This window comes from Anabas testudineus, chromosome 3 (genome assembly GCF_900324465.2).
Source record: "Anabas testudineus chromosome 3, fAnaTes1.2, whole genome shotgun sequence".
NCBI lineage: Eukaryota > Metazoa > Chordata > Actinopteri > Anabantiformes > Anabantidae > Anabas > Anabas testudineus.
Window position 1 is genome coordinate 11,772,980 of NC_046612.1, and position 14,024 is coordinate 11,787,003.

The window sequence follows — 14,024 nt, forward strand, 5'->3', positions numbered from 1 at the left end:
GATACTAAAATAAAATGAGTAGAAAAAGTAGAAAAATCCAACAAGTGGGCCACCTTGTGTCTTTCAAAGGTTCACTTGCTTACAGTATATTTTACATCATCACCCAGAAATCATAGCATGAACAGCAGAAGTGTCACAGAAGGTGTTCAGGCACAGTACTGAATTTAGGGCATCTGCATTCTGGACATGCTCATCAATACAGTTTGGGTCCCATTTAAGTTGGGTCACATACGTGAGAAGTCACACAGCCCGTGAAGGAAGCTGGATTGATTAAAATACAAGCACATCTGTTCCATCACACAGGCAACTGAAAAAAAAAAAAAGCTGCTCAAACACTTTTCTGTGTAGACATACCATCTGTAAGAAAGCTTCAGTATCAGCCAGTGCCAACCGTGTGAACTTTGTCCAGTCAGTGAACAGCAGCTGCCAACCGCAGTGCAATTTAATAACAACAGGCTGTAGAGTATACATGTTTGTATAGGTGGATGTGGATCACACTACCAGTGGCTTAATAGTGAACAGGGATCTAAATTCAATTTAAAATACAAAAATAATGCATCTGCAATTGACTGAAATTAAAAAAATAAAATCCAATACAGTATCAAAATTAGAGAAGTCTTGTTTCTGTAACATTAGTTACAGGTTTTCACAGCACCTCTTCACATTAAGACTAGATTTTGAGCATTTTTTTTTTTCTAATATAAATGCAGTAAAAAAAAAAATATCCCAAAATGTGACACTCTGCTTTTTAAACTGACATGACAGGAAAAAAAAAAGAAAACATCTCTCACAAACAGTCCTTGTCTCTATGCAGACACAGCTGAGCTGAGAAGAGAGCACTAGAGCCAACGACGTGCACACAGTATTATTATTCATTTGTGACAGGTGAAAAGGCCTGCCACCTGGGACGTGCTGATTGGTAAGAGCAAAGGTACAAACAGTTCTACAAACTGCTTTGTCTACTGCTAACATGATCCTTATGGTACGTTGAACACTGTCAGAGTCTAGGAAACCCATTTTTTGGCATTTTTCCCAACCTCAGTGTCTGAACTCAGAGTCACTCACCACTGTGCCCACATTTTCACATTCCCACAAACTAATTCTCACTCTCCTATGCAGCACAATGCTGCACTGTAGCGGACCGCTGCGAAAAAAAGAGAGCAGCACTGCAGCATGAGCAGTTTCAGACATACAGCACCACATCAGAGTTCGACTAACTTTTTTTGAGCTGATAACAATTGTTTAAAATGTATCTGAATCATCTAGGGACATGTTTAGAAAATGCTGATGGGGGGGGTTAAATCACAGAAGTTGCGTGGAAATGACCATGTTTTGGAAAATGATATGGTTTTATAACATCAAATTGATCAGCTTTCAACTACACTGACGATGCACAAGCCACCAGGAGTGTCACTGGTGGTTACTAATATCACAAGATTGTCCTTTATTGTCATTGACCAATTTACCCAACAACAGCCCTGAGTCTATTCTACCTGTCAACAGTACAGGTTTGAAAACCCCTATGCTGGAGGGCTTTTTTTACCCATACAAAAGTGTCAATAGCTCAATAACGCAACAGCCAAGAGAAAGACTGCATATTGTTTAATAGAGTGCTACAATGACTGGCATCCAGAACAATAGCTAGTCACTTAAACCAATGAAGTCTGTGGGTTTTTTAAAACACCCAAATCCTCCTCCTCATCTCTCCTCCTCCTGCATGATTCACACAGGCCAGCATGACAAGCTGGTAAGAACAAGAATGCCAAATCAACATGGACAGATTTACACAAAAATACACACTTTGTGAACCGAGTAGCACACGGAGGACTCCAGTGTCACAATAAAGATGGGAAGCGACTCATTGATGCCCACTGACAGCCTCTTATTAACTCCACATACAAGTGACCATTGTTGGGAATGTCAGGGTCTGTTTGAATCCAAAACAACTCAACATAGTCAATTTAACGTCAACAAGACACTTAAAATATAGAGAAATAACAAGTTGAATAAGCACCGTAATTACTAATAGTAAAAGTGCTTTGGTGCATTCTATTTAATAAAGACCCCACATCGGCAAACTGTGACCTTGATCTTTCAGAGGAGAAAACAGTTGTTTTCGTTCTTTATGATCAGAACACAGGGAAATTGTGATTTGTTGAGAACTTGGCAAAATTACAGTATACTTCAAACAGCGTGTGCTGTACTGTACCTACACTCACACATAAAAACACAATAGCAGCTACAGTCATTGTTGGACACTTATGAGGTTTTTAGAAAATTCAGGAGAGAGAGTGCCGAAGAAGTGGAGACGGGGGGGGAGAGGAATACCAAATGACTGAGACCGAGGCTCCTGAGAGCCTCTATTTTTAAACAATTTTTAAATGAAACCAACTCCTCCACAAAATTAACTTTGATTTGATGGAATGACTGTCAGTTGCTCGTGGCAACCACTGAGTCTCAAACGACTATATGCTTAATGGGCATCTGGTAAATTATGGGCAGAAAGAATGGGGAAAAAGAAAGGGGAAGAACAAGTGTACTGACACATAATACATTTTCAATAAGGAACAATTAAATGATCCCAGGTTACAAGTAGACAGCTGTGATGGATGCCCAACATGGACTTGCTCAGAACGCTGATACTCCTTCCCCTATTTGCTCTCAAGCAGCACTCTGATTAAAAAGTCAAATTCAATTACGAAAACTAAATATAAACATACTTTTACTATAACAACCAAACAGAGCTGTCGTTACCCTCAATGTAGGCAATTTCATACAGCCATCTAGTGAGAGGTGAAATCAATGTCATTACTGCAGATTGGATTGTTGATGATATTCAACATCTTTTTTTTTTTTAAAGCAAAGCCAAAAAGTAAAAAACAAGATAAAACACAGTGGCTCACACATCTATGATACATATGACAGTCACACTATGATAGTGATACTATACATGTATAATCTGGTATAATTTCCACAATCTTTGTTTAGCATGTTAGCACGCCAATATTTGCTAATTGTGATTAAACACAAAGGAAAGCATCAATAATCTTACAAATATGTAGACAGATATGATCCATCCAGCCTCTATTTATTTATTTCTGCCTTACTGAAGAGTGTAACACTAACTCATCAACAAACTAAGGTGTGTGTAGAGGCAAAAATACATGTTATTTAAAAATGGACCCTTTACTGCAGCCAGCAGCCCACGAAAAAAACAATTATCAGTCAATAACGGCTCAATACAACAAGTGGGCCTGTTTAAGAGAGGATCACTCTTAAACTTCACAAACAGACTTCAACAGGAAAGAGAACAACTAAAGAATAATATGTATAAACAAAAACTGTTACAACTACTAGCACAAAAAGGTTTTGCTGCCTTTTTAAAAATCACAGAATAAATTAGTTATCTAGAAAGTATATATATATATATATATAAAAAAAAAAAAAAAGAAACAATGAGTCAATGTGAACATAAATTGACTATAGTAACATAAAGTCAATTTTAAGCAGAGGCGGGACAAGTTTAATTTAGTTTTTTAATCTAGATTCAGTATTGAACATAAGAACAGGCTAAAAAATACTGAGAATTAGAGAAAATTTGATTTTGAGAGATAGTGAAGAAGCTCAAACAGATGAAGAGTTATGGGGTTTTTGCGTTTTTGACCAAGGATTCATTTTATAGTAATGTTGAGCAAAAAAGGGAAACAGAGAGGAGGAGAAGGGGAAAGAGAAAGAACCAGCACTCTGAGGAAATTGTCCTCCGCTCTCCTTCATCACTGCAGGTCTGCTTCCCCCTCCTCCTCTCCTGGATGTCCGCCATTAGACACGCTCAATTGGATTCCTGTCAGATGTGCGGCCTCGCTCTGGGTCTCCTTCCTACGGGTGAGTGAGCATGCTGCATTTGTGTGTATGTGTGTGTGTGTGTGTGTGTGTGTGTGTGTGTGTGTGTGTGTGTGTGAGTGTGTCTTTGTATGTGAAAAGCAGCTTTCCTTATAAAAAATTGCCAACACAAAATGACATCCACATGCAAACATGCACAAATGTGCACACACGCACCCACACACACACTTTATGCAAAAAAAAACATCCACATAGTTCAAGGCTCACTTCACTTCAGGCAGTGGTCTAGAGACAGCACACTCCTATTAGCATGGGCCTTGACATAGCAGGGTAAATGCTGACACAGATTTGACCGAGAGGTTACGGTTCTGAGAATTACTGTATACCTACGTTCATTGACCTAGCCTTGGCTTCTTCCAAAATGGGTCTGTGTGATGTGACCATTTGAACGAATTGCTGAGGGTGTAAGCTGGTTATACCTTGACCTATCACAGGGGAATAAATAGCTACCTTGGGAGTTTTGACCATATAATGCTAGTCTTTATAACACTTGGCTTGTTCACCTTTCGCTGGCAGAATCATTTACTATTACAGTATGTTTGGTCAGAACATAAACACTACTGCAAAATTCCAGCCTGAACCACGGTGCTGGGATAAAAGAGATTACAGCTGCAAATAAAGCTGCAAATACCAATCTAAATGTTTTAACCCTTTAGAATATTTCTGCTGTCTGCCTCAATAATTTACTTCTAAATCTGTAATTCATGGCTAAACAGAAAAAGAAAAAAAAAGAAAAAAAAAATCCTTTCTGTGAATTTTATTTCATTTCACTTCAAAAGGCCGTAAAGTAACAGGTCAGCTGCTCTCACTCCTGTAAGTGGACTGCAGTAAAACACAGTATTTCCACTTCCATGACAGAAGCAGCTCAAAAGATGATCACCAAGCTTTTAGATGACCCTTAGGTATAAATTAAAGATGGTCAATCACAATTGTCTTGGCCAACTGTTCTATATCGTACCAATTTTGATTTCCTTTCTTTCTAAGAACTGCACACAAACATTTTGTAGTTTCTTTAATGAAGAATTACATTTTTCTTTCTGTCACTCAAACTAATTTCAAACATGCTCTAGGTTACTGGACAAACTTGGTTTACTTGTGTGGGTAATAGAAACAGAAAAAAATGCTTTTGAGGTTATTCTGTGGCCCCTACAGGTATTACAAACTGTGACCTTTGTGTCTCCACAGTAAAGAATTTTGAATGTGTGACGTTGGTGGTGAGCCGCTTCTGAAATGCACCATTGTGCACCCTGTGAAATCACCGGCTTTGTCTAGAGGGGCAGCGTTTAGCTTCAAGGACTACGAAGGAGTAACTGCCTGTCAAAAAATGGATTGCCTCCGAATTTGAGATCAAGATCACATCTTCCACGTCACAGCATAAATGGGGGCTAATTAGCTAATGTTAGCCAGCTCCCTAACTGGATCATATGTTTCAGGGTAATCTTACAGCATAGCCCATTAAAACATTCTGCCGAACAAACAGCTGTATCTTTCATATATGAGGAAAAAATATAACTGCACTGAACATACACTCTTTTTTTTCTGAGGCAAACACCCGCCATTTATTACGATGTAAGATTTACTGCAGGTCTTCTTAAAGCCAATGCTGAAAATAAATCCTAGTGGAAACACTGTTGTTTACAACCATAGCTCTAGCTTCATATTGCTGCTCTCAAATGGCACCAGACTGATGAATTTAACTTTAAATGTACACAGTTTTCTCCTGGGATAGACCATGTCCCCATACTCACTTAGGCATGGTCCACTCACTACCTATGGGAAATACTGATACAAGAAATATCATGTACACTGGCGACACATACCATACTGGCTTTAGGAGAGAGTTTCATTTCCAAAAACCATCCAATTAATCACATTAAAATGTTATTATATATAAGTACATAATAACTGAATTGCAGGTAAGATCTCACTAAAGTGCTGACTAAGCTGTCACAGTTTTGAGACTTTCATAAAAAAACACAAATAAGACAGGAGCAAAACACTGACTGCGCTCTCTCTGTAAAAACACATCAACGTACAGAGACTTTGGAGTACAAGAAAATGTAAAGCATAACTAATGACTGTTTAGGAAAAAGGCAAAAAGGCACGAAATCCATTTGTGTGTGTGTTGTAGATGTTAAGTTGGGGGCAGGGCAGGAACTTCAGTAGGGTAATTAGCTACTATTATCTGTTGCACCCAGTGGCCTGTGCCACTAATCCTGCTGATTAAACACAGTGGGTCTCCACAGCTCCACGGCACACAGTAACACCAGACTGATAAGGGCACAGAGTCCAGTGATGAAATAAATGTCTGGGTGAGACTGGACCATATAGAACTGGCACTGCCCTTCCTTCATTATAACATAAGACAAGTCTAACAGAACACTTTACACCCGACTGGAGACGGCTCCCACACCAGAGCGAGGTCTTTTACTGCATGTTGGTAAAGGTTTACTTACGCCAGGAATTTTTCTAGATACAAAACTAATAGGGAAGGCCTGCACTTCCAAATCCTATCAGTCAGTAATAGACTAAAGACCAAATTTACCTCAATTCAAACACATCAATGCGTTTTAACAATATTATGTAACACCTGTCCAAATGAATACATGCTCTTAGAACTCATTGTTTCAGAAGGGTTGTTGATTAATGTATCTACACTCACTGGCCATTTAATGGTACACATGTGCAATCTAATGCAATCCAGTAGAGCAACTCTGCTATGAATTCTACTTTTACAAAGTTTCAATTTCTTAGTTTTTGGTGAAACTGTCACAAAACTAAAAGTTTATTATTGACATAGAAATTACTTCCTGTAACGTAAAACAAAAAGCACTTCCAATCCCATCGATAATCAATGTATTAGCCATGAGTCACTTTTACACAACAAAAGTTTTCATGCTCGACTCGAATCTGCCGTGCAGAATACTCACAGTGAACATTGAGCGGAAGCTGCTCAGGTCGGCGAACAGCTCCTCCACAGACGTCTTCTTGGGATCAATGGCAAAGTACTCCAGCACGTTCTCGTACAGCACCTGCATGTTGCTGTGCATGATTGCCAGCTTGCCATACTGCTCCCGTGCAACGTTGCTGAAGCTGTGAGGATCACTGTCAAGGTCAACAACACATCCACCGCATGCTAAGTGTTACTTAAACATTTGTGTTAGTACCCGTTTGACAGCAATGCGGGAATTTAGAAAAAAAGTCACATTTCACATTTGTAGTCCTAAGGATCTGAAGCTAGAAAACAGAATTGGCAGTAGTAAGCTGTGATGTTAGTGTTAGGAGCTCTGGTAGTATCAGTCATGTTACTACTACAGTGTGCTCACTGCTATGACCCCCCGCAGCCTACAGCATCTGTTTATGTCTGCCTGCTGGTAAACTGTTTTGGTGACATGGAAGACAGGACCTTCAACAGAAACAAATCCTAGCACACATCATTGATTTTTTTAACATCCACTGTACAGCAGTCCACTGCAAAACTGACCAGTATGAGTAGACTGAAGACCATTAAAAGACCGTCCTGGTTTAATCTGGCAAAGCTAAAGACAGCTCGTCTACAGTATTCTGGCACATTTGTGTGTGTGTGTGTGTGTGTGTGCGAGAGAGTGAAAGGAAGACAACAAATATACTGGCTGTGTCAACATAAGCTGGAGAGCTAGGCCAAAATGAGGTGAAAGTGAGAGCACTAAAACACACCCTGCTTTCAACCAGAGCATTATGTTAAGCAAAGCCACCACATATACAGTATACACATAATAATAATAATAATAAAAAAATATAATAATAATAATAATAAAAAAATAAATACATAAAAAAAAAATAATAATAATAATAATAATACGGATTCAACAGATTGCACCAAAGTCAACGTGAAAGTCTAGCAAGCATGTGAAAAAAATATTCAACATTTACACGTTATTTAGTATTTTTAATTTTCAGTATACCCTGACCTGTCCCTTCCACATGATGACTAGCAAAATCAATGTAAGAAAAAAAAAAAAAAGTATCCCTAACTAGCAGCCCTGCTAATGACACCCCCATCCTCGTCTACTGGCAGATAAGAAGCAACAATGTCTGTGTGTGTCATATCACAAGAATTTGGGCAGCCTCTCTGGCTCCTATTGTGCCCCACTATTATCACTCAATTGATGAGCCCATTTGAGGTCTGGCCTCAGCTGAATCTGGCTGGAGATGGGACCACCTATTCACAGCTGGGTAAATGCTGTTCTGTATGCACCGCTCCCAGAATGACTTGTCAGTAATATCTTTCCAAGCCAGGAGGTGGGACATGAGGACAGGAAGAAGAGAGAAAAGAAGAAATTGTCAAATACCATGGTTAATAACTGCCATGGGGGGGGGGGTCAAAATACTGTATCAGTCCTCTCCATGTTCCCCCTCCCTCTTGCAGAGAAAGGAGTGGTCCACTACAGCTCATTTTACAGAATCCCCGCTCAATGTTGCTTTCTGAAAGACCTTTACTCTGCCTCAATTCTCTCTCTCATTCTTCTCCTTCAGCTTCTCTCCTGTTCTAATCTGCCACCTTAGCTCAGATTCAAAAGTGTAACACTAAACCAATAACTCAATAACTGTATACTCAAGTGGTGCATGAAGAGGAAATGGATTTTTCTGTGTCACCGGTGTGGCACTCCAGGCTTGTCATGTGTAGGTAGTGACAGGAGCTTCGCCTGATCACGGCAACTACTGTTGCGAGCAAATTATCAGGTGAAGATGCTATGTGTAAAATCTTAACGCAATTATGTCATCTTACAAGAGGCTTCTTCAGGATTTATTTCAGAGTAACAGAGCCAGCTTGTTGCCTTCGACTGAGTATCTTCATCTATAACCGAGTGAACACACAAAACTAAAGCATTGACTTTTGATCTCTATAACTAAAACTAAAATTAGCTTAGTAACAGTATGTTTTAGTTCAGTTTATTTAAAAGGCACACAAAAGTCACATACCTATTTGAATTAATTAGATACATGTGTAATCAGTACAGGTTACAATACTCAAAATGAATTTGAATATTTTGAATATGTTGCATTTAACCCACAAAAGATTACAAATGTCATTTGAATAGTGGGAATTCGGGTCCCACTGTCCCACATGAGCACAGTATAGAATGTGAGGTTCACTTCTGAAATGCCGTGGGGGGAAGGACAGCCACGCAGCCGAGGATATTACATTTTGTTCTAGTATATATAGTTTGTGACACAGTTAAAAAACAGACTGTGTCCGGCCTGCAAGTGTCTGGTTTCCATGGCGCCCTGATGCTTATTGTTTAACTTTAAGTACATTTCCTTTTATTAGCCTATCAACACTATATTTTTTTTTTTAAAGATATTTTAAGCAAGACACTGAAAGACAGACCTGTCACATCCATTTTCAGTGGACCTTTTTGTTTTGAACTCAAGTACTCTGCTAACTAGTACAGGACAAGCCATCAGCGTCTCAGCCCCAAGGCTATTGATCAAAACTACATGAAGGAGGCTAGGTACAGGCTGTATTATTGAACACATTCTTGCATAGTCTGAGACATACCTGTCAACCTGATCCACTTGTACTACCTCAGAATACTGCTGCCAAACAGACAGGGACCGCTGTCAGCAACAGACCTAGATGTCCAAATAGGACAGTGAAGCTGCAGTATTGACTTATAGCTTTATGCATTTTAAATTTGTGCTTTTGTATTAATTATCACAAACTGACAATTGAATAATGCATTTAAATTAAATTGAATTGATCCCATTATGGCTTCAAGAACATACAAAAACAATAAACATACTGAATAAGAAAAAGACTGACAAAAAAAAAAAACAAAGGAGGCTTTGTCCCAGTGCTCGCTTTCTAACCCTTCCCTTCATTTTGAAGTTCTCCTCAGTTTGAAGTACCCTTCAAAAAGAGAGCCGAGAGTGGCACTGGTACTGATAACTTGACTATAGAATGGGAAGCTACTCATGACTAGTACATCAGTGACAGTGGAAAAAAGAAAGACGTGTACATACAGGACCAAGGGAGGGAGAACTATGCTTCTCTCCCTTTCTTCCGAGTAGTAAAACTACAACCGTTGATTATTCATTAGGATTCACAGTGTGTCGCAATGTCTTCAGATAAAGTAGTGAAACATTTGCATCAGGAGGGAAAGCGTTTGAGTCACTTTTCCAGCTTTTCAATAAAACATTTGTTTGGGGGAAAAAATAGCGCGTGCGGGGCCCCATTTGTCTCCATCTCACACGTCGCGGTGTGCTGAGCGACGACGCCAGGTTTCAATTGACAACGGATGCCAGCTATCACTGCGCCAGTGACTTGAAATATGAACGTAGCATATTGGAACACAGCTTATTTGTATTAAATGATTGGGTGCTCGAGCAACTAAAAACATGAGAGTTCCTTCCCTGTTATACAAAAGGTTCAGCTTTATGTTAAAGCTATGAAAACCTTCTCTACTGCTACAGTATGCAGTACCACAATACTCCAGGTAAACATCTAAATTCCATCTCCAGTTATATTCACATAACTTTTGCTCTGTTTGAGGAAGTGCAGTAAAATCCCTGAATGATTCCCACACACATGCGTTTGTAAAGGATATAGCCATTTTAGTGAAGAACATGTCATTGGGGTCATCAGGGGAGGAGAAAGTCTCCAGGTCTCTCTCCAGCTGCAGCAGCTGCCTCTCCATCTGCCGGAGGCTCTTTTCCAGATTCTCTGCAGACACTGACACACACACCCACATATATCAACACACACACACACACACACCCACATGGCAGAGGAAATGTGAAGAAGTAGCATGGTAAGGACAACTCAATTACTGTACATCTATAATTCAATGCATTATCTTTTTGAAACTCCAAAAGAATCTGTGCGAAACAACATGCAAAATAAAGAAATACATCAAAACTGACAAATGTGAACAAGGAAAACTTTGCTCAGTAGCAAAACATGGTGATCATGGGCTCACTGTGCCAGAAACACCAATAGACAATGTCTCAAGAACAATTAAGATTAAATGAAGTTGTGTTCAATACGTAGCTTTTTATTTTTATTATGTGTTTGCATCTTATATTTGTGCATGTGTAACACCACTAAAGCAATGTAAGAATCAAGTGCCTGTACTGACGCACGCAAGAAGTTAAAACAAACAGACCCAAAATGGCACCCTCAAAGTATGAAGATGGTTGCTGAAGAAGAAATCACTGTACACGCTTCCTCATTTGTCTTTAGTCTTATCAACAGGTGCGTGGATGGTGCAGGTGGGAGAGCGGGGGAACACTGAGCCTAACTTTCGGTTAAGTTGGTCATGGCTGACACTTTAAGCTAGTCACTGAATGTAGCATATGGCTTAAATTACCCTGATTAGACCCTGCTTGACAAAAAGGAATAAGCTTCTTATTTTTAAGTAGTTTCGAATTTCCCTTGATCCTAATACTTTAAAAAACGAAAAAAAAAAGAGAGACGGAACTTCAATGCAGCTAAGCTCCTCATTGAATTTATGGCATAAACCTCATTTACTAATGGGAACAAACTGTCTTGGACATACACGCTTGTTCAATCAGATCCCCTAATGCAAAATATTCTAAAACTTGCCCAAATTTGTCTTTACATGTTAGGTTTCATGTAGTCAGAGTATGGGAAAAGGTGTATTATACAGCAGAGTGCAGCAAATACACATTCATGCATTTAGTTAAGAGGAAAGCTCAGGTGGGTACACGGCAGAAATAAAGAGGAGGGAAAATAATCACCATATAACATATAACCATATAACAATCACTGCAGTGCTGTACAGGACTATAATAACAGTCGTCTTCTGGATCAGTATGTTAGAAATGATAACAGCATCAATTCGTTGAGAGGACACTGTGTGTTTTCTTTGTGTTTTTTTTTTTAAACTTTCTTAGCAGATTGTTGCTCCATCTTCACTGTCTTGCTTTCGTTTTTCTTTTTTTCTCGCTCTCGTTTCCTGTCTCTCATAGTAAGCACTGACATTCATAGTTAACAGTCAATAGAAGGCACTGAAAATGCCACAGCACACAATTCTTTTAAAAGTCTTGTCACAGACTACATTGTGACCACTGATGTCTCAATCAAAGCTGTATTCACTGAGCAACTGCTCTGCAGCCACTGGTTCCCACATCCTTTGGTAAGAAAAGCACCCTGACAATTTGGGCCTTTACAAAAAAGCAAAAACTTCCCTCACTCATAATCAGACTGTTGCAGCATACACTTTAAAGTAAACTACAGTCTTAAATTATTTACTTGAACATTACAATGCTATTTAAAAGCTCACTTTATTGGTTACTGCATATTGAAGCTTAATATACAGTAAACGTCCCCTATGTGCTAACCACTTAATTTGTAAGTTGGAAAACAGGCAGCTAAGATTTTGGAATGTTAGTATTTAATAGACTGAACTACATAAATAATAAGATGTGTTGTGCTGTGTTCATCATGTGTTTACTTTAATATATATTAATAAATTACAGAAATATATTATCAATGTTGCAAATGGATTGTAACCTTTTCAAAGAGTCAAGCTTTTCTCTTCTATTTCTTTCAGGTGAAAATAACTGAATTATGTTTTCTTACGGTTACTTGACCTTGGTAACTACTTAATACCTCCTTTATGACAAGGTTTTTCTTGCACAAGCGATAAGGTACCTCAAGAGATTCTGCACTTAAACACGGCCTATTTAAAAAAAGAGAGAGACTAATAATGAGTTTAAATACTCTTAATGCACTTAATGACATGAAATAGCAAACCAGGCAAAAATATAATAATAATTTACCAGTAACCAGAATACCATCACTCCATAAGCTTTATAATGTCTCAGAACACTGTGGCTGCAGTTGACCACTGCTACTTATGGGTAACATTGTGTATTGAGAGTGTTTTTTTTTGTGGTGTCCACTGATAAATCACAGACACAGCTCCTTAAAATGACAGGCTAGCTCCACAAATTTTATTGGAAATTGTTAGCGTGTCACTTTGGTTGGAGATAGTTTACTCTGTTTTTTTCCTAAAAGTATTCAAAATAACCAAGCAAACAAAAAAATCTGCTGAATGAGGTGTGGGCTGCATGCAGAAGTAGAAGAGTAGAAAGCCAGACAGGCAGTCTGTTAATAGAAATGATTAAAGCCCTGCAACGTTGCGGTGACTGAGAAAAGATCAATGGAGGGCAAGATGGAAAGCGAAACAGATTGGGATTTCTTCTTTTCTCCGCTTCACAATCCAAACTGCAAGCTTTCATGATGACGCTCCCTCACATGGAAGGGCATATGAACAAGAGGAGACATGTAAAACTGAGGCATATGCTTCAGGAGGAAAATCTGCTTGGGACTGATCAGGAGCGTTGGTATAGCAGCTGGGATGTTTTGTTAAACACACAGAAATATGTTTCAAAACAGATGATGCTGAAGGTCTATATAAACACACATCTGTCATGCACAACTGAGGAATCGTGAAATAATTGCCGTGTGGTATGTTGACAAGCAGTGCAGAGAAAGATAAAAGTGTGTTTCCATGTCATCTTTGTTTTTTCTGCCCACACTTCTTTTTTCTATGTGTTAAAGCACATGAGATCGCATGAGCATCAGGGTCTGAATGTCTCCGCGGTCTTCAGGGGTTGGAGACAGATATAGAATGTTTTAGAAGAATAATATCTGGAATATTTGTAGAGGTCAAATCCCCCATTGACATCCTTTTATTACTCTGCCAACCTGCTGTGCTATAAATGAGACTGAGAGGAGCATATAACCATGCATACTCCGTCACAAACAGCCCCGCTACACACAGAGCTCTGTTATAGATCATACTTTAATGTATGGAAATTAAGAGACTGGAGAAAAGAAAAAAAACAAACAAACCAAAAAAAAAAATAGATGTACCAACTGAGGCCAAAGCCTGACAGACAAGTGTGACTAGACTGATGTTGCCAGAGGCCTGGAATGGGAGACTTATAATGCGAAAACACTAGTGCACATACTCAATGTGCTGAGCACCTACTACATACAAAAACAGCGTGAAGGTCACTGAATTGTAAGTTGCAGTGTCGAGTGCTTTCTCAACCTGAGCTTCATCACGCAGCCCGCATGTGGCAAACCTACAAAACAAAGCTTGAGCTGC

At 39.0% G+C, this 14,024-nt stretch overlaps 1 protein-coding gene across 3 annotated transcripts in view; it reads right to left on the reverse strand.

Moving 5' to 3' along the window:
* Positions 1 to 14,024, reverse strand: part of LOC113174893 (protein diaphanous homolog 3-like) — a 129,983-nt gene that overhangs the window by 50,798 nt on the left and 65,161 nt on the right. For all 3 annotated transcript variants that reach the window (XM_026379085.1, XM_026379084.1, XM_026379086.1), the window contains 2 exons: positions 10,491 to 10,615; positions 6,831 to 6,995 (listed from right to left, as the gene is read on the reverse strand). In XM_026379085.1, coding sequence (XP_026234870.1) covers positions 6,831 to 6,995; positions 10,491 to 10,615 — 290 coding nt within the window. The remainder of the gene's footprint in view (positions 1 to 6,830; positions 6,996 to 10,490; positions 10,616 to 14,024) is intronic.